Consider the following 23183-nt stretch of genomic DNA (forward strand, 5'->3'; position numbering starts at 1 on the left):
AATCTGTTGATATATCACATTTATTGATTTGCTTATGTTGAACCATTCAAGCTCCCTCAGATTCTACTTGTTCCTATGTATTATCTGCTGTGCTGTTTGTTGGGTTTGGTTTGCTAGTATTTGGTTAAGGATTTCTGCATCTATGTTCTTCATAAATACTGGCCTGTAGTTTTTTATCAGTGTAATGCCTCATGGAATGAGTTAGGGAGAATTTGCTCCTCTTCAATTACTTTTGAAATAGCTTGAGAATAATTGGTATTAGTTGTTCTTTGAAAATTTGGTAGAAAATTTGGCAGTGAGGTCAGGCAGTCCTGGACTTCATTGGAAGACTTTTGTGTTACTGATTCAATCTCATTAATCCTTTTGGTTTATTTGGGTTTTCTATTTCTTCTGAATTGAATCTGGAAAGTCATGTGTCCTGGAATTTTTAAATTTTCTCTAGGCTTTCTAGATTCTTAGTGTTTAGTTGTTCCTAATAGTCTCTGATTATTTTTATTATTCCTGTGGTATAAGATGTAATGTCTCCTTTTTCATTTCTGATTTCGTTTATTTGGGTCTTTTTTTCTTGGTTAGTCTAGCTAGTGGTTAATCAATTTTGTTTATTTCAAAAAATGAACTTAAGGTTTTGCTAATCCTTTGTATTTTTATTATCTCAATTTCATTTATTTCTGCTCTAATCTTTACCATTTTTTACCTTCTTCTAATTTTGCTTTTGGTTTGTTCTTGCTTTTCTGGTTTGATGGGTATTGTTAGACTGTTTATTTGGAATCTTTCTCCTTGTTTTCATGTAGGTGATTATTGCTATAAGTGTCCTTCTTAACACTGGGAAGCACTTTTTTCAGCTTTTGCTGTAGCCCTTAAATTTTGGTATGTCGTGGTTCAATTTTTATTTATTTTCAATTTTTTTCTTAATTTCTTCCTTGCCAAGTGGTCATTCAAGACCTATGCAACAATCCTGCATGATCTGCACATGTACCCCAGAACCTAAAGTACAATTTTTTTTAAGGCGTGTTTTTTAAGTATTATGTATTTGTAGTTTCCCACATTTTTCCTGTTACTGATTTCTAGTTTTATTTCATTGTGGTCTGAAAAGATACTTGATATAGTTATGAGTTTAAAAAAATTATTGAGACTTATTTTGTCCCAACCCATGATCTATTCTGGAAGAATGTTCCAGGTGCTGATGAGAAGAATGTGTATTCTGTGGCTGTTGCATAAAATGTCCTGTAAATGTGTATTAGGTATACTTGTTCAAATGCACAGTTTAAATTCATTGTTTGTTAGTTTTCTGTCTAGATGATTTATCTAGTTCTGTAAACGGGGTGTTAAAATCCTAAACTATTTTTGTATTGGAACATATCTCTCCCTTTAGATCTAATAATATTTGTTTTATATGTCCGAGTGCTCTGATGTTGAGAACATGTAATTATTTTGAATTGTTATTTCCTTTTGATGAATTGAATATTTGATCATTATATAATGACTTTGTTTCCTGTAATAAATTTGGATTTAAAGTCTGTTTTATCTAATGTAAGTATAGGCACTCCTTTTGGTTCTAGTTTCTCTTTGCATGAAATGTCTTTTTCTATATCCCTTTACTTTCATTCTACATGTGTATTTACAGTTGAGATAGATTTCTTATAGGCAGCATGTAATTGGTCTTTTTAAAAATACATTCTGCCAGTCTATATCACTTAAGTGTAAAATTTAATGTCTTTAGATTCAAAGATATTACTGATATGTGAGGGGTTATTCCTGTCAAATATTAATTGATTAATCGTTGTTCAGTGTATAGTTTGCTCCTTTCTTTCTCCCTTAATGTTTATTATGGTGGCTTGATAGTTGTCTGTAGGAGTAAAAGGTGTCCTTTCTCTTCTTTGTTTTTGTGTTTGTGTTATCACTTGGTCTGTACTTTCATGACTGGAGATGGCATCTCTTTCCTCCCAGGTAGGACTCCCTTAAGCATTTCTGGCCAGGCCAATCTAGGGTGATAATTTCTGTCTGCTTTTGCTTGTCTTGGAAGGATTATTAAAACTTCATTTCTGAAGGGTAACTTTGCTGGGTATAGTAACTTTGGCTTGATTTATTTTCTTTCTTTCAGTACTTTGAATTTATCATCTCATTCTCTCCTGGACTGTTAAATTTCTGAGGAGAAATTCACTGTTAGTCTGATGAGGGTTCCCTGATGAGTGACTTGGTGGTTTTCTCTTGCTGTTGTTGAGTACTCTTAATCTTTGACTTATTACAATTTGATTATAATGTGCTGAGGAGAAGATCTTTGTGCATTGTGTTTATGAATCTCTAAGCATTCTGTATGTGGATATCTAAATTTCTTCCTAGACTTAGGATGTTTGCAACTATTATTTTATTAAATAGGTTTTCTAACTCTTTTATTTTTCCTTTTCTCTTGTAGAACACCAGAGAAATTGATCACTATAAGGTATCTCATATGTCACATAGGTTTCTCAATTTTTATTTTGTCTGCCTGGGTTATTTCAAAAAACTTGTGTTCAAGTTTTAAAATTCTTTCTTCAGTTTGATTTAGTCTCTTGTTGAGCTATTCAAAGTATTTTGTATTTTAGTTTAAATTATTCAGTTCTAGAATTTCTGTTTTGTTCTTTATGACATCTATCTCTAGAAAATTTCTCATTCATATACCAACTTGTTTTTCTGATTTATTTGTATTGTTTTTATGTATTCTCTTGTCTTTTATTGAGCTTCTTTAATACTGGTATCTTGAATTCTTTATCCAGGGTTTAATAGATTTCTTTTTTTTAGTTGCTAGATAATTATGTTCCTTTGCAAATAGTATCTATGTGGATTTTTTTTTTCATGTTTCTTGTGTCCTTACATTGATGTCTGCACATCTGTCATGACAATCACTTCTTTCCATTTTTTAATTTGTTTTCATAGGGGAGGACTTTTTCTTTTTATTTATTTATTTATTTTTTATTTTTTTGAGATGGAGTTTTGCTGTTGTTACCCAGACTGGAGTGCAATGGCGTGATATTGGCTCATGGCAACCTCTACCTCCTGGGTTCAGGCAATTCTCCTGCCTCAGCCTCCTGAGGTAGCTGGGATTACAGGCACGCGCCACCATGCCCAGCCAATTTTTGTATTTTTAGTAGAGACGGGGTTTCACCATGTTGACCAGGATGGTCTCCATCTCTTGACCTTGTGATCCACCCACCTCAGCCTCCCAAGGTGCTGGGATTACAGGCGTGAGCCACCGCACTTTGGCCAGGGGAGGACTTTTTCTTGAAGATGTGTCTGTGGTGTTTGTTGGGTATGGTACTTTGGCTTTGATTCTGGGTGAATGCAGTAGTGTAGCTCTCAAGATTTCTTTGCCGCTAAATAGCTTCATTGGTGTCTGTAATTTTCCTTAGTGGTCTAGGTTGGGGTTATTAGGGAAGACTGTGGTAAACTTTTGCTTGTGACAGGGACATCAGATGGGCCTGTCTGTGGGCCTCAGTGGTGGCAGCAGCATGCTAAGCATACGTGTCCTTGGGCTCTAGGACGTGTATGCTGGCACTGGTGTTAGCAGACCCAAGCAAGCCAATTCTTGGGCCTCTAGGCTGTTTGGGTGATAGTAGTGGCAGTTGTGGGCTGGTGGTGAGTGTGTCCTCGGGCACTTGGACAGTTGGCATGGGATGGGTGATAGTAGTAATAGTGGTGGGACCAACCTCTGAGTCCCAAGAGCTCCACGGTGGTGTTGGAAGTGATTGCAACAGGCTGGGCAGGCTAGTCCACAGGCTCACAGGTGACATGTGTGTATGTTGGTGCCCACTGTGATGATAGTGGCAAGTTTGGTGGCTCCAACTTCAGACCCCTTGTTGGAGTGCTCGGTAACAATATTGGTGGACTGGGTTGGGTATACTCCAGGGCTTCAGATGCCGTGATTGGGTGCTAGGGGGTTGGGGGTCAGAGCCAGTCCCAGTGGACTCATCCTCACATCCTTTAGTAGTGCTTGCTGACACTGGCTGTGGAAGGCAGGGGTGGTGTGGCCCCAAGCCCAGAGCAGAATGTTCACGTTGGGGTGACAGCAGCTGTACTGTATCCGTGCTACAGGGGAGGAGAGAGTCACTTTCAATGGCAGCAGTTGTCGGCAAATGGCTGGCAAGTGTACATTTCACTCTCCCTTTGGCCCCAGTTGAGGCATCCCACTGCTATGGCTATCACCTGGCAGTTTTGTTGTCCTAGGGGAGATTAAAAATGCACAGTAGCTTCACTGTTGGGAGCAATGTGGTAGCTGCCAATGGCTAACACTTCAGTCCGAAAGGTAGCAGGCAGCTGCAGTCCTGACTGCAGGTGGGGCATGTCACTGGGGCTCCAGGGATATGAAGATGCAGGGGCCGTTGGGCCCAGGGAAGAATGCAGTCTGATGAGGGCTGAGATATCAAAGTGACAATTTGCTGAGCTGCTTAGGACTTGGGGGTTGTGTGGGATTATGTGTGCTCCCTCTCTGGGGCAATATCATCGCACGGTCATCAGGTAGCTGCCTGTGTTGGTCTGTCTCAAAAGAGTCTAGGGGCTTTCCTATGACTGGAGGGAGTCTACTGGGAATGTTGATCACTAGGAGTCACCCACATACTGTTTCCTTATACTGGGGAGACTTTCCTGTCTCCTAGCCTATCCCATCTGAACAGACTGTGTTGCTTTCTTCCTTCCCCTTCCTTGCTTTAGGGTTTCTTAATTCTGTACTTCTCTGTAGAATTTCAGATATTATCTCTTACATGATATATTTGAACTGGAATTATCTACTCATTATTTTGGTTCTCCTTCATGGAAGAGAATACAAGATGTCTCTGGTCAGGCATCTGGAAGCCTCACTGATTTTTTCATGTAAAGCCTTTTGTGTTTCACAGTTTTGTATCCATCTTCATAAGGGATTTTATTAAGTAGTTTTCCATTCTTGTAGGACTTAGTTTTGAAGGAGAGTTATGTTGACCTCATAAAATGCATAAGAACGTGTTTTTTTTCTTTTGTTATTGTCTAGAAGAGTTTGTATAAGAGTGGCAGGGTTGGCCGGACGCGGTGGCTCAAGCCTGTAATCCCAGCACTTTGGGAGGCCGAGGCAGGTGGATCACGAGGTCAAGAGATCGAGACCATCCCGGTCAACATGGTGAAACCCCATCTCTACTAAAAATACAAAAAATTAGCTGGGTATGGTGGTGCGTGCCTGTAATCCCAGCTACTCAGGAGGCTGAGGCAGGAGAATTGCCTGAACCCAGGAGGCGGAGTTGCGGTGAGCCGAGATCGCGCCATTGCACTCCAGCCTGGGTAACAAGAGCGAAACTCTGTCTCAAAAAAAAAAAAAAAAAAAAGAGTGGCAGGGTTGGTTTTTTTTTCCCCTGTATTTGGAGAAATTTCAGTGTTTAGAATTATTTCGAATGAGCAATTATATCTAAAACACTTTGAAAGTAACTAGCATTTGATAATGGCTATAAAGTATTAGTATTCTTGTGTGCTTTGAATATCCATTTTCCTGTGTAAATCATTACATTAAAATGCCAGGAGAGAACAGCTGTGGGCTTTACACAGCGGCCACGTGCTTGAAGCCATTCCTTTAGCAGTCACCTTTCAGGATTTCAGCATTTATTCAATTATCAGTTACTACACAATGTATTTTCAGAAGATTTTTATTTTAATTTTTCAACTGTTCTGTTGCCGTAAGATTCCCGATACATAAATGAGAGGCAGGTTTTGATAGAACATAGCTTTTTTAAAGTTCATGGGTATGTGTGCAGGTTGGTTACATCAGCAAACTGTGTCATAGGGATTTGTTGTACAGAATTTTTCATCACCCATGTATGAAACCTCGTACTTATTTTTTCTGTTCCTCTTCCTCCTCTCACCCTTCACTCTCCAATAGGCCCCAGTGTTTTGTTCCCCTCTGTTTCCATGTGTTCTTATCATTTAGCTCCTACTTATAAGTGAGAACATGCGGTATTTGGTTTTCTGATGCTGCATTAGTTTGCTAATGATAATGGCCTCCAGCTCTATCCATGTTCTGACAAATGACATAACATGATCTCATTCATTTTATGGCTGCATAGTATTCCATGGTGTATACCACATTTTCTTTATCCATTCTATCAACGATGAGCATTTAGATTGATCCTGTGTCTTAGTGATTGTAAACTGTGTTGCATTGAACATGTGTGTGCATGTGTCTTTATAGGAGAATAATTTATATTCCTTTGGGTGTGTACCCAGTAATGGGATTGCTGGGCAAATGATATTTGTCTTTAGGTTTTTGAGGAAACAGCATCCTGTCTTCCACAGTGGTTGAACTAATTTACACTCTGACCAACAATGTTTAAGTGCAGAACATAGTTTCAAATAAGGAGTATGGCTAACTCCATCCTGTGCCCGTGAAGAATTCTTTGCAGCTAATAGGGGTACATTGAGATTGCGACACATCTAATTTGTTTTCTTACTAAAATCATCACAAATATCTTCTTTTATTCCAAATTCCAGCCCTCTCTCTCCTTTTTCTCCACAGTGGAACTTTTCAAGGGTCACCACCATTCAGAGGCCCCATATAACACGGTTTCCATTTCTACCATTCCACTGAAATGGCTTGTTACCAGGATGGCTCCGAACTGTCACAACATTAAGTAAGGTCATGATTCTGAGCTCTGCTTATGTGATCTCAGTGGCACTCAATGTTATTGACCGCATCAGCTTTCTTGAAGCATGCTCTGCCATTGAATTCTATCACAGTCTATGCTTACCGTTTTTCTCCTCTGTATTTACCCATTTCTGTTTACCCTCTTAAGTGACTTGCCTTTATATATGCGTGACACTGACTGTTGAGTTCGTCAAGTTTCGATTTCTTGAAGCTTTTTATTTCCATCACTTTGATATGCAGTGTTTGCCCTTAAATGTGCATATCTCAAGTATAGTGTGTTACTTGCCTAGAAACCATATCCATATATTCCATGATCTTGCTGACATTCAAATTTGGAGGCTTTTTAGGTACGTGAGATTTTGCGTTGTCTAAAAGTGGGCTCCTGTGGTCCTCTCACAGCTGCTTTTACAGTTCTCTCCCTCAGCAAAAGGTAGCATCATCATCCCTGACCTAGAGACACCTAGACCAGGATGACGAAGAGCCACCCTTGACTCTACTCTCCCTCATCCCAAAGTCCAGCAATGGTTAAGTCCTGCTCACTTTATCTCTTCACCATCTCTCAATTCCACTTATTTTTTTCCCCCAGTGCCATTATTTGAAAGTCCAGGGTATAATTCATTTATCAGGAGTACAACAAAAAGCTAATATTAAGAACTCTTCCCTAAACTTTGAAAATTGCTAGGCTATCCATTGCAGTCAGAATTGTTTTCAAACTTAAATCTGAGCATGCATGCCATTGCTTGAAAGTATCTGTTTAATGTCTGCTCTACCAAGGGAATGCAGTCTGTTTTGTTCCAGAAAATTATCAGCATTCAATATAGACTTGTTAATTATAAGTTACAAGTAAAGAAAAAACCAAAAAAATTGTTTTATCACCTAGAAAAAAATTATATTTTCTTCTGATATGTAAGAACTTCGAATATAAGACATCATTTAAAAGTTTATAATTGACATAGCCAGGGATTAGAAATAATATCACACAAAATATGTTTTTAATGTAAGAAATTATTCTCCAGGATAGACCATACTGATTTGTCCAGTCCAGCCCTCTGTTCTGGAAGCAACACATGAAAATGCAGAGAAAGAAAAATAATCTCTATGACCTGGCCCGTTAAACATGTATTTATTTCCTGAGTAATGATTAGGTGCCAGCTGTAATGGGCTACTGAGTGAAGGACAGTGGTCAAACCCTCTTATGATGTATGCCAGAATATGGCAGACACTGGAAAGATATGAAAGATGTGAGGGCACAAAAAAGGAAGTTGGAGTCACATTAGTCACAGGACTAAGCCTCTTTGGAGCAGGAGACTTGCAAGTTTTGAAGGAGAGTAGAATCTATTCAGAAAGAAATTGCAGGGAGGTCCTTCCAGTCTGAATGAAGATTAACTTGGCATAATGTAACTGGCATCATGGCCATGACATCTGAGAGGTTATGAAGGCCTCCACTTGGGTGGTGGCAATCAGCACAGAAATGGTTAACACACGCTGGACCTAGCAGGCTTTATGGGGTGGGAGATGAACAAAAAAGAGGATGACTGAGAAAATCTGAGCCCAGAAAATACCAGGGCCAGTAAGGGAAATAAGGAAGCTGAAAGGAGATAAGGGTTGGAGTTCCGAAGACAGGGAGAGACAGATGATGTTTAGTTTCTGACCTGCTGAGGTGTAGATGCTTGTAATACAGAGAGACAAGGCTAGGAATGGGAGGATGAAGTTTGATAAAAGAACCAGGAAAACTTGGCAAGACTTCAGCCTCCCTTCTTAATTATCATACTGTGAATCCATAATCCATAAATTTTATGTAAAGCATTTTGGAATCTTTCCTAAAAGTTTTTGATTATTTGTATAAATCTTAACATGTCACTTGCAAATAACATTCCTTTTTAACATCCAATGTCTACTTAATCAACTAAGAATTGTTTTCTGTGTACAGTTTACTCAAGGTTGATTCCATCCTGCTCTTACATCCCAGCTGGTGTTGGGTCCTAAACTTAACTCTGAGAATTTCAGTTGGGCTACAGAGGAAATAAGTCTAACGATGCCTTCTTGTCGGGCAAATAATTTCCTTTTGAAATTCTATAGCAAAAGCACAACAATAAAGCATTGGTTCCACTTTTAAATAAATAAGGGGTTGTTTTGCTGCTGAAAGTTTTCATTCAAATGACTGATCAGATCTCACATGTCTGTTTAAAAATGTCTGACTTAGGTCATTACAAAATGACAGACTATGATAAACTAGATGATAGTTAGAAGCAAGACAATGAGGCATTGTTTACACAGAAGATTGAGTAACTGGTTTAACAAAAGAGGTTCTTGGATATCTATTGTATGTACAACTATGAGATTTACTGGAGCTCTGATAATTTCTGCAAGGCTCTTTTCCAGCCAGCTTCATTAACTTGAAGTAAATCACATCATGCAGAAATCTGGCTCAGCCAGAAAGCAACCCAGTGAGATACAAGATGAAGAAAAACAGACACAGGATGATAAGATTTAGAATCTTTGGCATTTTTCATAAACATTTTGTTTGAAGATTATTAAATTACAACCCAGAGACAAAAAATATATATGTATAGTAAACTCACTATTAAATGAGATATTTTACCTTAACTTTTGTTTATAATACATACATATATAAAAACTGCACAAAGTATGTGTCAACAAAATAGTCTTTAAAACTTAAATATCATTTAAACAGTTAATTGCATATATTTTATATATGCACAAAGTCAGGATTTTTACATGGCAGGAGAATACTGTGGAATGAAAGGGTCTGCAGAAGACAGATGCTATCACAGGAGGACTACAGGGTGGTATTTTCTAGAAATGGGGTTCTGAAACCAATTTTTATTGTATGTAGCTTATTTTGCTTCTTAGAGGAACAAAAGATACATTTGGGTAGCCAAAGTGTTTCTACTTTCTGCTTAGAACATTCAAGCAAATGAAATGATTATAAGTAAGCAGTCTTATTTATGAGTCCCTCTGTGCCTTACCTTTCTAAATATCTGGAGAATTCATTCATTCATTTCTCCCCTCCCCCCACCTGCCTTTCTGAAATTACACATTGACATTTTATAATGTTTTGTAGATAGGCAAAAAGTCAAGTCAGAAGAAGAGACACTGTAAGGCAACCAAATACTTTCAGGAACCCATCATTTCTCAAGTGAGTGATCTCTCGGGGTCTTCCTGGGGCATCCATTGCCAGCAATGGACCATGCTGCAGGCTGGCATCCAGCACCGAGAGGTTTCTCAAAAATTCACATACATATCCTTAATAATCATGGTGGAAAGATCCCTAAAGGTTTGAGCTAATTCTGGTAATTATTTAAAATGCCTTTTAGTAATATACAGTATTCGGATAGATGATGGCTATCAAAGACTTGTTAACTTGGAGAAAAGACTTATGCCCATGAACAATCATCTGAAAGGAGTGTGGGGATGGAGAGTGGAAATCTTAATGAGACTCTGTTGGAGGTGTGAAAACAAGTTCAAAGTCACTCTTGAATCCAAGTGGGCTCCTGGCTGTTCTCAAGGAAGGTAGTGTTCAGATCCATGGCAGCCTGACTTTATTTCCTATTTCAGAATGGAGGTTGGTCTTTCACAGTCTCAGGATTTCTTTTTGCTGGGCTGACCACTCTATGAAACTAGGACACCCATAGGTGGGGGTGTGTGCACATGTGTGTATGTCTGTGCACGTGGAGGAGGAAGAATACAGAGGGTGCCACAGGGATGCATTTCAGAAGGACACCTTGGGTACCACTGAAACAGCCGTGATATTGGTCTAATCAACCAACCACAATATTGGGTGCTGGTCTCCAAAGTTGGTGTGTGCCCTAGAGAGCGCTGCGCTTCTTCCGCAGGGGGCTGTGGCTGCTGCAGAGTTTCAATTCCGTGTACTGCACCTGTGAAAACAAACAGCCATGATGCTAGCGGTTAGGTAACCCTAGCTCGCCACAGTGTGTGCTAATGGCTCCCCAAGGACAACCCAAGGCAAAGGAAGGAAGGTTCAAAGGTAATGAATCATTTTCTAAACACAGGAACATGGAGGGATTAATTGCAGGAAGGATTTGAGAAGTCATGCATCATTTCTTGAAACCAAAATATTAAAAGCAGATTTTTTCTAATGAGATGCATGGGTTTCTACCTGCTCTGGGCACTGCTGGAGGATGTTCGTTTTGTGTGAGCCAGTTTTCAACTGTAAGTCAGCTTAAGAACTGCCTCTTGGGAATGTTTATCTTAGTATATGATACAGTAACTTACTGAGAATTATTCATTTAAAAATATCTAAAATCTTGGGGAAAACATCTCAGAAAATTATATACATTTACTTTGCCTGAGAGGGGAAAACACTGAAATGGATACTGGGCCCCAGACTTTTATACAGATTTCTCTTAGAAATTAATTTCATTTGCAATGTAATGGCTAAAACATCTGTGATAGATACAAGTACTCAGGATTCCCCAGTGGCAAACTGTCATTGTGTTATTAGAAAGCGCCCTTGGTGATACACGGAGGATCTTACTAGTATACTGTACATCTTCCTGGAATGCTCTTTTGTTGAATCTCTGCGTTCATGCCAACTCCGACAAGGGCTAGTGCCTGGACTGTGCACAGAGAATCCTTGGGGGCTTGATGGAAATTTCTATTCTTCAAGGATACAGCGTGAACTCACACTGTTACCCAAGTGATGGGATGTTGCAAACGTATTGCTTTGGTGTGTGGGCTTTGATAGGCTGCTGGTGGAATGGCTCTATTTAAAATAGGAAACACATGTGCTCCCTATTTTTAGCATTTGTGCCCAGTTCCCCAAGGACATTATGCCTGATCCCAGAAGTCAGGCTCTACACTTTGTCAAAGGCAGATAAACGAAGAAAGCACCCCATTCCTTATGGTGTTTTGCCAAGGTGCCCTCAGGGAGCAGAGGATGACATACCTGTCCATCTTCAATGCAAAACAAATAGGCACCAGGTTATTATTTTCAAATTAAGAAATCCAAATGTTAGAGAGTAAATTCATCTTTATAGACTGTATATTCACAGCTAACTATACAGTGAAGTTTAAAGAAAGACAACATCACAGTACATTTTAATTTCTAGAACTTGGAATGAAGGGGAAAAAACTCTAAGGCCTTTCCGCCCCAGATCTTTGAAATCCTCCCTGAGCTGCCAGGGAACCAATTATTGCTGCAGTGGTTCAAATATGAAAATCGATATTTGATTTGGGATTCTCTAGGATATTAAAGGATAGTGTCTTTGATCATCTTGGTGGTATTTCTCGCCATGGTCTCCCTATCCACCTATTCAGTGATCTCTATTCTCCATTTGAGAAACTGCCACCTGCCCTCCTTCCTCTGGACTTAGAGCAGGCTGATCCACAGGGGCCAGGATCGAGCTACTCTACACGAGTTTCTAGTATTGTTGCCTTTGTTAATCTCTGTGTATCCACAGAAACAGGACGCTTTCTGGACTAAGTGACCATTATCTGTGAATAATACTTCTGATTGATCTCACATTATTTCACACTGCCTCTGCCTCTATGTGTATTAGGTAAGCAGGGGCTGCACCCTCAGCATCCCTAAGTCCTCAGAGGGAAGGAGGCCTAGGAGATAAATTGGAGCAAATGAGAATAAAAAGACTAATCCTCTTGTCCCCTACTTCCCCTAAAATGCTTGCCACCCGGAAGAAGAAAATAAGCAACACTTGCCGGCTTTGGATCTCATGCAATTCTCCCTGGGCCCATCTTATCCTCTTCAGGGAGGCAAGCAATCGAAAGGGGAGAAGCATTGGTGCACAGTAGCCACTCAGTGTGAGTTCCAGATCATTCTTAAGTAGCTCTTTTTCAAAACAATTTCTTCCAATCACCTCATGCTTTGGACAAAGATTTTTCTGCCACTTCCCTGCAAGCCAGGCCTCTTTAAGGATTTTCTGGTTCCTTATCTCAATTACTCACACAAGCAAAGCAGTGTGCTCCTCTGGCTCCTGAGCTGGCCAGATTTCAGGCTGGGGCCCCTGTTGGTGGTGACCATTCATTACATACCTTTTGAACATCAGACGGTACCCTAGAGAGGAAGTCTAGCAGCTCATTATTGTCGATGGAATACGGATTTCGAAGCTTCTTAGTAAATTTATTTATGCCTGAAAAATAGAAACACAGGAGATCTTTTTATCTATCTATCCATCCATCCGTCAATCAATCAGTCATCTATCTATCTAGCATCCATCTTCAAAAACTTGCCTGACTGGGGGGAGAGGGGGATATTCACAAGTAAAAATTAGTGTGAAAACAATTACCAGACCTCAAGTCATGCACATGTTGCTGTCATGTGGAATCATTCACAAATGCCTTTTCCTGAAGGCAGGAAGCGGGGGCTGTGGAAGAGGGGCTCTGCCTTCTTCAGCTGTGAAAATCCCATTACAATCCCAGCAGCAGGGCGACAGAAACACACGCTCAAACTGGGGAGCACATTGGCTTTTTTGGAATACACTGATTAACAGCCTCCTCTGCTATGAAAACAAATGTCCCAGATGGGAAAAGGCCTTCATTAGCCCAAACAAGTCCCAGCTTGGAGGCTCTGGACCAAACATAGCAGTGGGAGGTAGAGGGCGGGAGTTGTTTTTTTGTTGTTACAAAGAAAACTGCAGCCATTCGTCTTTCCCCACCTCCAACTCATTTTCACAGGTTTCCCTCCTCTCACAGCAGAACAGAACCTGACATGTTGATTGTACTTTGATGCCACAGGAAACTGTGAAAAGTTATTATTGGAAAATTATCTTACTATGGTTGCTAACTTAATTTATGGATCACAGCACTGGTGCGTGGGTCCGTCTGGGCAATGGAGAACATGCTAATTTAGGACAAGGACAATGATAATTAGAAACGGGCTCAATGTTTAAGATGTCAACATCCTATAGACCGTCCCTCTTTGGTGTCTGCCCCTTGGGCTCCTGAGCATATCCAGGACATGCCTGGTTTCCTCTTTAGAGGGGAGTTCCTCTCAACCACTCTTTGTCTTCTACTCTGCTCTTTGGAGCTGCTTTGACTATATCCGGAGCTCATAAGCTATAGTCTTTTCGCCAAATGTCAACCCGTTTTTCATGTTGAGTTTTAGAAGCAGAAAGACTAGGTGGCCTTCTGAAGTTTTGCCACAGGGTGCTTGTTTAACAAGGATCATATCTGAAGGGCTGTCAGTCCCAATGACGCTGAATGAATTCTTAGCTTCGTTGTACTCTGAATGGCTCCTACTCAGAAGTCAAGGTAACATTTAACTGTTCAGTAGTCCCCAACACACAAAGGGTCTGGTTTTTTTTGTTGTTGTTCATTAAATATTATTTTGCTTTCATCTGAGGACTAGGCTTCCTGCATGGCATTATACCTGACACAATGCCAACCTCCAGTCATTTCTCTGGAGGGTCAGATTTACATCTGCTTTGCAAATGGGAGCCGGCCATTGTGCCCGAGTAAATGGTGGCTTGGCGGTTGGGCTGGTGAAGGTTCCTAGCAAATGATCCCCTTTCCCTCCAGTCAAAGCTGCACTCTGCCTTTCTTCCCTCTACCCCCACAGCAAGCTTCATGTTTCCAGCTAAAATTTCCCCCAGTGTGCCTTTACACTAAAATACCCTCACTGTGTTATTCTAAAGACATTTAATTGTAGCATGGGCTTTTTTGGCAAAAGAAAATAGACAAGGCAAAATGATGAAGGGAGACAAAGACGTATTGAGAACAGATACATCTTCTATTGTTAATTATATATGGTGTGCGCATCTGGAGTCTTTACAATGAACAGCAAGGCAGGGATAATATCACAGCCGATCAAAACACTGCATTCTTAGTCACTGAGAAGATTATAAACCTGCACAGTAGCTCAAATGCACCAATAAGGGCAAAAGTATTCCACAATGCACTGAGACTATGTTTGAAAAAAAAAAAACTTAGAATAAAAATGATAGGGCACTTAGATTGCATGTTTCAAATGCACACCTTGTTTATGAAGGTGTCCAGGCTCAAATGTTTCAATAATTCTGCCCTATTAATAAATGTGTAAGACTGATTGTCAACAGGAAATCATAGACTCCTCGGCCTTTTTTTTTTTTTTTTAAAGACGGGGTTTCACTGTGTTTGGCTGGTCTCAAACTCCCGACCTCGGGTGATCCACCCATCTTAGCGTCTCAAAGTGCTGGGATTACAGGCATGAGCCACCACACACAGCCACCTTGGTCATCCTTTAAGGCACAAGAAAACAAAGGCTATGGTGTGGGAATACCTGGGCCCCCAGTTCTGGCTCCATCACGTATTAGCTATGTGATTTTAGAAAAATCGCTTAACCTTCCTGTACCTCACATTTCTTACATTAATATTTGAATAAGGAAGACCTGCCTTATAGAGTTTCTTGGGTAGACGGGAGAATCACTTTGGGCAGGGTAGGCAAAATGATACTGTAATCAGAAATTCTGCAACAATGCAGAGGGCTGCTATCTTTACTGTAGATGCCAAGGAGACAACACAAGCTAAGAAGACAAAGGAAGTGAGTATGGAAAAGAGTCCTTCTATTAAAGACACCTATGATCAAGCAGACAAATTTGGAAATTGTGGCTGTATCTATTACCATGCTAAACATACCTTAGTTTTTTTAACCTAAATAATACAGATAGAGGGTATATTCCTTGTAAAGTTATTTTTAGCAAAAAAAAAAAAAAAAAAAAAGCAGGGAGGGGAGAAAAAAAAGCAAATGGGATCTAAATACTGAAGAATAACATTTGTTGGGAAAGATGCTATCATGTTTTGGTCCCAGATCATAGATTGAATTGATCAGTGGGGTGGAATGTTGAATGAGCCCTACAGTTAAAAAAAATCACTTGGAGAGAGAAGAAATAAAAAATTGCATGGCTGCTTTGCACATTTGACCACTTGAGAATAACCACTTGAAACACAATTTTAACACCATTTTTCAGATATTTATATGAGTGACTGGCAGGTAACTCCAACTCTAATACATTGGTCAGGGTGGGGCAGGGGGCCTTTGCCTGTTCATTTATCAAATTCTGAGTGTCTTCCATGTAAGAGATATTGTACTGTCAAATGAAGATACAAACTTAAACGAGGCATAGTTCCTTCTTGTAGAAAGCTAAAAATTTAGCTTGGAGAATTAGTATCTACCTTGAAAAAACAGAAGTGGTTGCAAGTAGAACTGAAAAGTATAATTAAAACCTCTACAAATAGAAGGAATATGGGAAAATCTCTCAGGATCTAATCTTAAGAAATGCTCTGCCTTCTGGAAAGACATACTTCATAGAAGTGACTAAAATTCAGCAGGTAATGTTTCCTAAAGAAAACTTAGATATCGTTAAAGTCTACTTTCACTTAACTTTCAAAAATCACACTCCTACACAAGAGAGGTCATGGGCCTAATAACAAGGTCATTTATATGGAGCACAGGTATTAAGCTTGCAGGCTTATTCATTCATAAAAATATTAAATACTTATTAAAGATCTATTACATAAATGTGGCTGCACTAGGAATTATTAGGCTGTTTTTATGTACTTACGTGAAATGATTCTGATACACACTTACACAAAAATATGACTTGATATAGAATATGGAAATCTAGCATATACAGTTTTTCAGAAAAATTAAAAACAGAACAAAACATTTTAGAATATTATTCACCATTGTTACCACTCGAACATGAATAAGCAACTTACAATAGTTTTCTGATCCTTAAAGTTAGAAAAACCACTAAAACTTTAAGACATGTAATTGTATCTCCTTTGTGAGAAAAAAGTTGCCGCAAGGGATACAATCATATAAGTAATCTGCAAAATAAGTCCTGGCCCATGCTAGCTAATAACTAATTTGTCTTAGGATAAGTCCTAACAGAATTGCAGAATATACTCTAGGATGGCATGGTAGTTATTACATGAGAAGGGACAATAGATCATGTGGTGATTGCCAAGGCTTTTGACTATATTGCTTATGGTAAACTATAGCTCCTGTTTAAAATGTAAAACCAAAGAACGAGACATAGGGTACAAAGCTCCAACGGTTACTATCAGCCCAAGGGAGCATCATCAACTCCATACCCTTTAATAATTTTATCCATAAAGTGAATAATACATAGAGCAATATTTCATTAAGCAGATGCAAAAAGTTGTTGGAAAGCTGCCGAGATCCTGCAGAGTAAGATCAGAAGTCAAAGTGATGTGGGTATAGAGAAAGAGGGGTTGGAATCCTAAAATTACTAATCAAAGGAGAAAATATGGTATTAGTCATTGTCGTTTTTTGAGACACAGTCTTGTTCTGTTGCCTGGGCTTGAGTGGTGCAGTGGCTCAAGCTTGGCTCACTGCAACCTTTGCCTCCCAGGGTCAAGCAGTTCTCATGCCTCAGCCTCCGGAGTAGCTGCGATTACAGGCTCCAGCCACCACCCTGGCTTATTTTTGTATTTTTAGTAGAAACAGCGTTTTGCCATATTGGCCAGGCTGGTCTAAAACTCCTGACCTCAGGTGATCCACCTGCTTTGGTCTTCCAAATTGCTGGGATTATAGGCATGAAGCCTTTGTACCTGGCCAGTATTAGTCTTCTTTGTGGAGGGAAAGATGCATAGGGACAGATCAAGCAAACACCAGGAAAAAGAAGAAATCAAGAAGCAGCAGTGTTTAACAGAGGGCCATGGCACTCAACGTACATGAACGTAAAAGTGAACAAACGGGCCGGGCACAGTGGCTCACACCTGTAATCCCAGCACCTTCGGAGGCCGAGGTGGGTGGATCACGAGGTCAAGACATCGAGACCATCCTGGTCAACATGGTGAAACCCTGTCTCTACTAAAAATACAAAAAATTAGCTGGGCACAGTGGCGCATGCCTGTAGTCCCAGCTACTCAGGAGGCTGAGGCAGGAGAATTGCCTGAACCCAGGAGGCAGAGATTGCAGCGAGCTGAGATCGCACCATTGCACTCCAGCCTGGGTAACAAGAGCGAAACTCAGTCTTGAAAAAACACAAACAAACAAACAAAAAGTGAACAAACCACTAGCCAAATGATTGCAATGTTTAACCGTATTCTTGTTAGGGTCAGAAAACAAGATCTCTGTCCTGAAGGTTATCAGTAAATACATTAAGATAGTAGTAGTCATGAAAAAAATAATTAAAAAATAAGATATTTGGTTCATGCAAATAACATTTAGTACATAAAGTATTCCGGGAATTTTTTTTTTTTTTTTGCAAAATATAGCTTCTTAATTAGTGGCCCTAAAGAACTCTTTATGTTCTTAAGGATCAATTATTGTTGCCAAGTAAACAAAAATTACCAACAGGAACTAAGTACAGATTAGACTTTCCTCCGAGAATCAGGATTCATCAAGTATTTAAACAGACCCCAGACTAGTTTAAGGAGAATTGAATTATACTCTCTCAAAACCCCAAAATCATTCTACTTCTGTAACTTCTATTTTTCCCGTGACTTTTCCTATTGCCGAATGCTTGACAGCAGGATTCTACCTTTGTGGGTGCTCTTTGAAAAAGTCTGTATTTAATGGTTCTTAGAAAGGTTGTAACTTTCATCCAGCATTTGCATGCTCTCAGCTTTTGCTTAAGGATGAATGCATCTCAACACAGTCTCTGTTCTTTGTGATTTCGCCAAACGTCTTAACATCTGAGGATCCCTGTAAGTGATGATCACTGAGAACTCAGTGGCAGTCACAGCTAAGTCAAGGAAAACCAGGGCTGACAGACTCTTTATGGAGAAGGGCTAATTGCTTCTCCAACATTTAAGTTAGTGCAATTTTTTCTCCTTATGTCAACTCAGAGCCCACCCAGCAACAGACACAAATATTCACAAACCTGCTTGCATTTTGTACAACCTCTATTTTGAGTATTAAGTCATGAAATTTATTTCCAGTTTGCCACTTTGGTTTCTACTCAAACAAAAAACCAAGCAGCTAAACGTTTTACAGGCACACCATTTCCCCTGGTAAATAATAACTTCCTCTCCACTCAGGCCCTTGTTGGGTAGTCACAGAATGCCCCATCTCCTCCCTCTCACTGCTTCTGGATTTAAGAATGGGGTTAGGTTCATTTTTTCCTTCAAGAGAGATGAAATGTCTGAAGCAACCTGGTGGTGGCCAGATCCGCTTTTATATATAACATCAAGGGCATGATGCAGGTGTTTGCTCACTGTTTGAACAGTGTTTCCATAAAGTTACTCGGCCACAGCAATACATTATTCAAGAATTCAAGAGGATTTATGACTGGGAAAGCCCAAAGGGAAATGGCATGTACAATCACATTTTTATTTGATTGCAATTATGCAAGAAGCCTATAAATATCTATGCTGATCGTTCATGCAACTGGCCTTTTTAGGGAGGTCCTGGAAGTTTTGGTTCCCCAAATGCTTTCCTTAATCTCATGTTTAATTGCCAACAAGAGCACATTTAAAGTTAATAGTCGCACTTTAAAAATGAGCAATTGGTTCTTACCTGGAATTGATTGCTAGTAAAAGGACCATGCCAAACTTACCCCAGATTAAAACGATATACCGCAGTGGAATGAAATACAAAATGATGGTAGCTGCTGCCAGGATCAAACAGGCCAGAGATGAAAGGAAGGGGACTGTCCAGTTAAATGTGCTGTAGACAAACCACATAAATATAATTTCCTCTGATGTTCAGCAACTGCCACACAGTCATCTTGTCATGTTTATTTCACGTTCATAGTTAGAGAAATTTTTTTAAAAGTCTATTGGAAAAATTTCTTTACAAACCTTGAGATGAGAGTCTGCCAAAATGATTGGGTACTGGAAAAACATTCTTAAAGACACAGTCACAAACCAATTGCCATTCGATTTGTCAGAATATTGCTGACTTCACCTCTCTGGAGCCCACAGTTCCTGAGAAGACTTTCGGCTCTCAAACATGACTAAAAACTGCAATGTTGCCACGATGGCTCTACCTAGAGATCTTCAAAACTAAGGGTTAGGTCACTTCTAAGTCAACAATTGTCTCTCAATGAACACATGGTTACTCGTAAATACGGTAACTATTTCTTTACCGGAAAAGGGAGGAAATTTTTCTTTGTCTTTTCTGAGACAGGGTCTTGCTCTGTTACCCAGGCTGTGGCACAGTGATGTAGTCATAGCTCACTGCAGCATCGACTTCCAGGCTCAGAGGATCCTCCTGCTTTAGCCTCCCTAGTAGCTAGGACTACAGGCAACAGACACTACAGCCAGCTAATTTTAATTTTGAAATTTTTTTGTGGATTTGGGGCCTCCCTATGTCACCCTAGGCTAGTCTCCAACCCCTGGGCTCAAACAATCCTGACCTGACCTCCCAAAGTGCTGGGATTACAGGTGTTAGCCACGGTGCCCCATGAGGAGGATATTATTACAGGGCAGTGGTGCTTCTGTGTTTACTAACAACTTCGATTTAGAATTCCAGACTTGTTTACAGCATAAATCTAACAGTGCCTTGAAATAAACGGGGAAGCATTTGACTATAAATTATCACGCCATCATTAATAGATAATGTGGGTGATTATACTATGTATTTTACAGAGCTCTTGTATCTGTTGCCTGCTTTGACTGGCATGGAAATGGAGATCTAGAAGATGACATGTGGACTTGGATGTATTGTAGAAACTGATGTGCAGTCCTAGAGATTGAATTCCCTACTGAGGTGCCTGGACTATTTCTTTTTAATGGTCTTCATCTTCACAGAATCAACCATAGAGCCTCATTGCCTTGTGCTAGGAATACAGAAAAGCAAGATGTTTTTTATGGGAGGCAGGTGAGATGCAGGTAGATTTTAGAGGGAATAGCATGTAAGTTATTAAGCACTTTATATGGGCCAGGCACATTGTGGTTAACATTTTTCACATATTTAGAATGTAATGTTCTCAATAATTGTGCCCCATTTTATAGATGAGCAAATTAAGGCTGAGAGAGATTGTCTAGCTTGTATAAATAATCACTGTTCCATCAACAGTACAGGAGAACTATAGTAACCTCATACTCTGGTTAAGATTGAGGCTGGGCATGGTGGCTCACCTCTGTAATCCCAGTACTTTGGGTCAACGTGGTGAAATCTCACCTCTACTAAAATACAGAAATTAGCCAGGCATGGTGGTGGGTGCCTGTAATCTCAGCTACTTGGTAGGCTGAGGGAGGAGAATCACTTGAACTGGGGAAGTAGAGGATGCAGGGAGCTGAGATTGCATCACTGCACTCCAGCCTGGGCAATGTTTTGAGAGCAATACTCCCTGTCAAAAACAAAAGAACAGAGTGTTATTGTTTTTAATCTTTGCATATTATGAGGTATAATATTGTATAATCGTAAGCAAATTTGAATACTTTTTAATATGCCTGTTGGTCCTTTTAATTTGTTTCTCGGGCTGGGACTATTATTTAGGAAAGTGCTTAAGAAAAATAATTTATAAGCGAATTGACTTGGGTTCAGGTTCAAGCTTTATATCTTCAAGTTAAGAAATTCCCAGAAATTGATTCAATCAATCTCAACCATAATTTCTAGTCTGTAAAACTGGAATAATAACAACACCTATATCACAGATTCGGCTAGAATTAAAAAGAACTTGCAAAATAGGTAGCTCAGTGGCACATTGTAAAAACTTAAAAAAAAAAAGTTACTATTTGCCAGTTTTCTCCTGAGTGGTTTTGCTCAACTTTTTCCTCAGTGGTGTCTAATATCAGTTTGGATAGCAAAAAACTCAGATGTTTCTCATGTTTGTTACATATAACATTTTTCTAGTTTGTTGCTTTCTTGACTTTGTTTATAATTAACATAAAAATTATAAATTTTCACAAGACTAAATTTATCAGTTTTTCCGATTAATCACTATTTTCCTCCCTTCTTTACCATGACATCTTTGTTATTCTGAATTTCTACATGTGTATGGGTCCATTCCACAGTAGAACTTGTGACAGTACTTTCTGGAAGGCGATTTTACGATATGTGTTGAAATGTTAGCTAAACACCACAAAGGATCCAGTTCAGCATGGCAAGAAATTTAACTTGCAGCTTTCCTCGCCCAAGGGCACAGGGGCAGTACTTATGTCTTCTTCAGACTGGTTGGTAATATTTAAATAAACTCAGTAAAATAAATAGAAAAAAATCTCTAAATAAAGAAAAAGTTAATTAGATTTATACTCTGCAGCTTAATGAAAAAGATGAGAATACACTAAGAATGCTCACTTAAACCCTACCCCACAGACTCAAAGCTACATACAGTAAAAAACTAAACTGCAGAAGTAATATACATACATAATATAAGGAGATACTTTTTATTCCATTGGTTATAGTTGATTATAATAAATATGTATTGCACTTAATTAAAGTAAGCAGCAACTATATCAGGTGTACCAAATAAATAAGGAAAAACAAATTTGTCCCCTTCTAAATTTTTTAAGGTGGAAACACAGTGGATGTCAGCCCTTGGACATAAATCCATACCTAGGTAGCAACAAAACCCACTCTGCTTCACCCTGGAAAATTACTTATTAACTCTGTACCCTATAATGTAAAAATAATTCCTGTGCAACTTTTGTTAGCTGTGTGGCCTTACGTAATTTACTTCACCTCTCTGTGCTTTCGTTTTCCCATCTGTAAAATGGGAACGACAACAGCATCTACGTTATAGAGTTGGTGAGGGGATTCGATAGTTAATACAAAGCATTTATAAAACTATATGGCACATAGTCATTATTTAGCAAATGTTAGCTACCCTTATTTTTCTCATTGTTATTGTACAAAACTGACACCAATATGGAAAGAAAGTTATTGCTATCAGGTATAATTTTGAAAATAATAAAAGGAATATACTTTATCATTCCTTTCCTAGCAATGCCATTCAACTTTCAAGAGAAAGTAAACTAGATCAGCAGAAAAAAGCCATTACTAGGCTGACATGAAAATTAAAATATATTCAAGTATAAAAATAAAATAAATTGCAAGAACTCTTAAACATAACTAAGCTCCAAAGTTAATTTTCACTCTAATATTTTCTGCTAAATAGTGAGATTTTGAGCTGCTTTCTGTTGTCTGCAAGGTACTATGGGAGGCTGGGGGCAGAAAACGAAGCCTAGGACCTCCCCATGGAGCGATTTTAAAATGACACCATCATATTAGAGCTTACATATTCAGGCTAAGAATAAGGAAGGAGGGACACATTATACCATACGTGAGTGGACATAAATCATGACCTTGGTGCCAAGTAGAGAGATTTATCATCTGAGTTTATGCTACCAGTATTGCTTGAAAAGGCTCAAGCAACAAAATTTAATTTAAAAAAAGGATCTAGATTGGTAGTATCCCAAGGTGACTTAAACAGTAATCCTCTCCAAAGAAATGCATCATCAACTCTGATGTCTGAGTACTCGCCACATGGAAATAGAAGTGTGCATGACACCATGAGTAAGAGTCAGCAGAAATAACAGCAAAATCTGAAACAAAAGACTTCAAATATTGAGATCTAATCTGTTATAACATTTAGTATATTAAAAATCATGTAAGAGAGGCTTGAAGATATGATCAAAAACAAGAAAAACTGAT

The 23183-nt window shown here is 39.2% G+C and overlaps 1 protein-coding gene across 4 annotated transcripts in view; it reads right to left on the minus strand.

The window, feature by feature from the left end:
- Nucleotides 1-9118: 9118 nt before the first annotated feature.
- The window catches only part of MCTP2 (multiple C2 and transmembrane domain containing 2), a 264931-nt gene continuing 250866 nt past the window's right edge, over nt 9119-23183 (minus strand). For all 4 annotated transcript variants that reach the window (XM_054257201.2, XM_017973284.4, XM_002749091.6 and 1 more), the window contains 3 exons: nt 19141-19250; nt 12668-12765; nt 9119-10533 (listed from right to left, as the gene is read on the minus strand). In XM_054257201.2, the coding sequence (XP_054113176.1) occupies nt 10465-10533; nt 12668-12765; nt 19141-19250 (277 nt within the window). In that variant the 3' untranslated portion in view covers nt 9119-10464. The remainder of the gene's footprint in view (nt 10534-12667; nt 12766-19140; nt 19251-23183) is intronic.

The sequence above is a fragment of the Callithrix jacchus genome, chromosome 6 (genome assembly GCF_049354715.1).
Source record: "Callithrix jacchus isolate 240 chromosome 6, calJac240_pri, whole genome shotgun sequence".
NCBI classification, from domain to species: domain Eukaryota; kingdom Metazoa; phylum Chordata; class Mammalia; order Primates; family Cebidae; genus Callithrix; species Callithrix jacchus.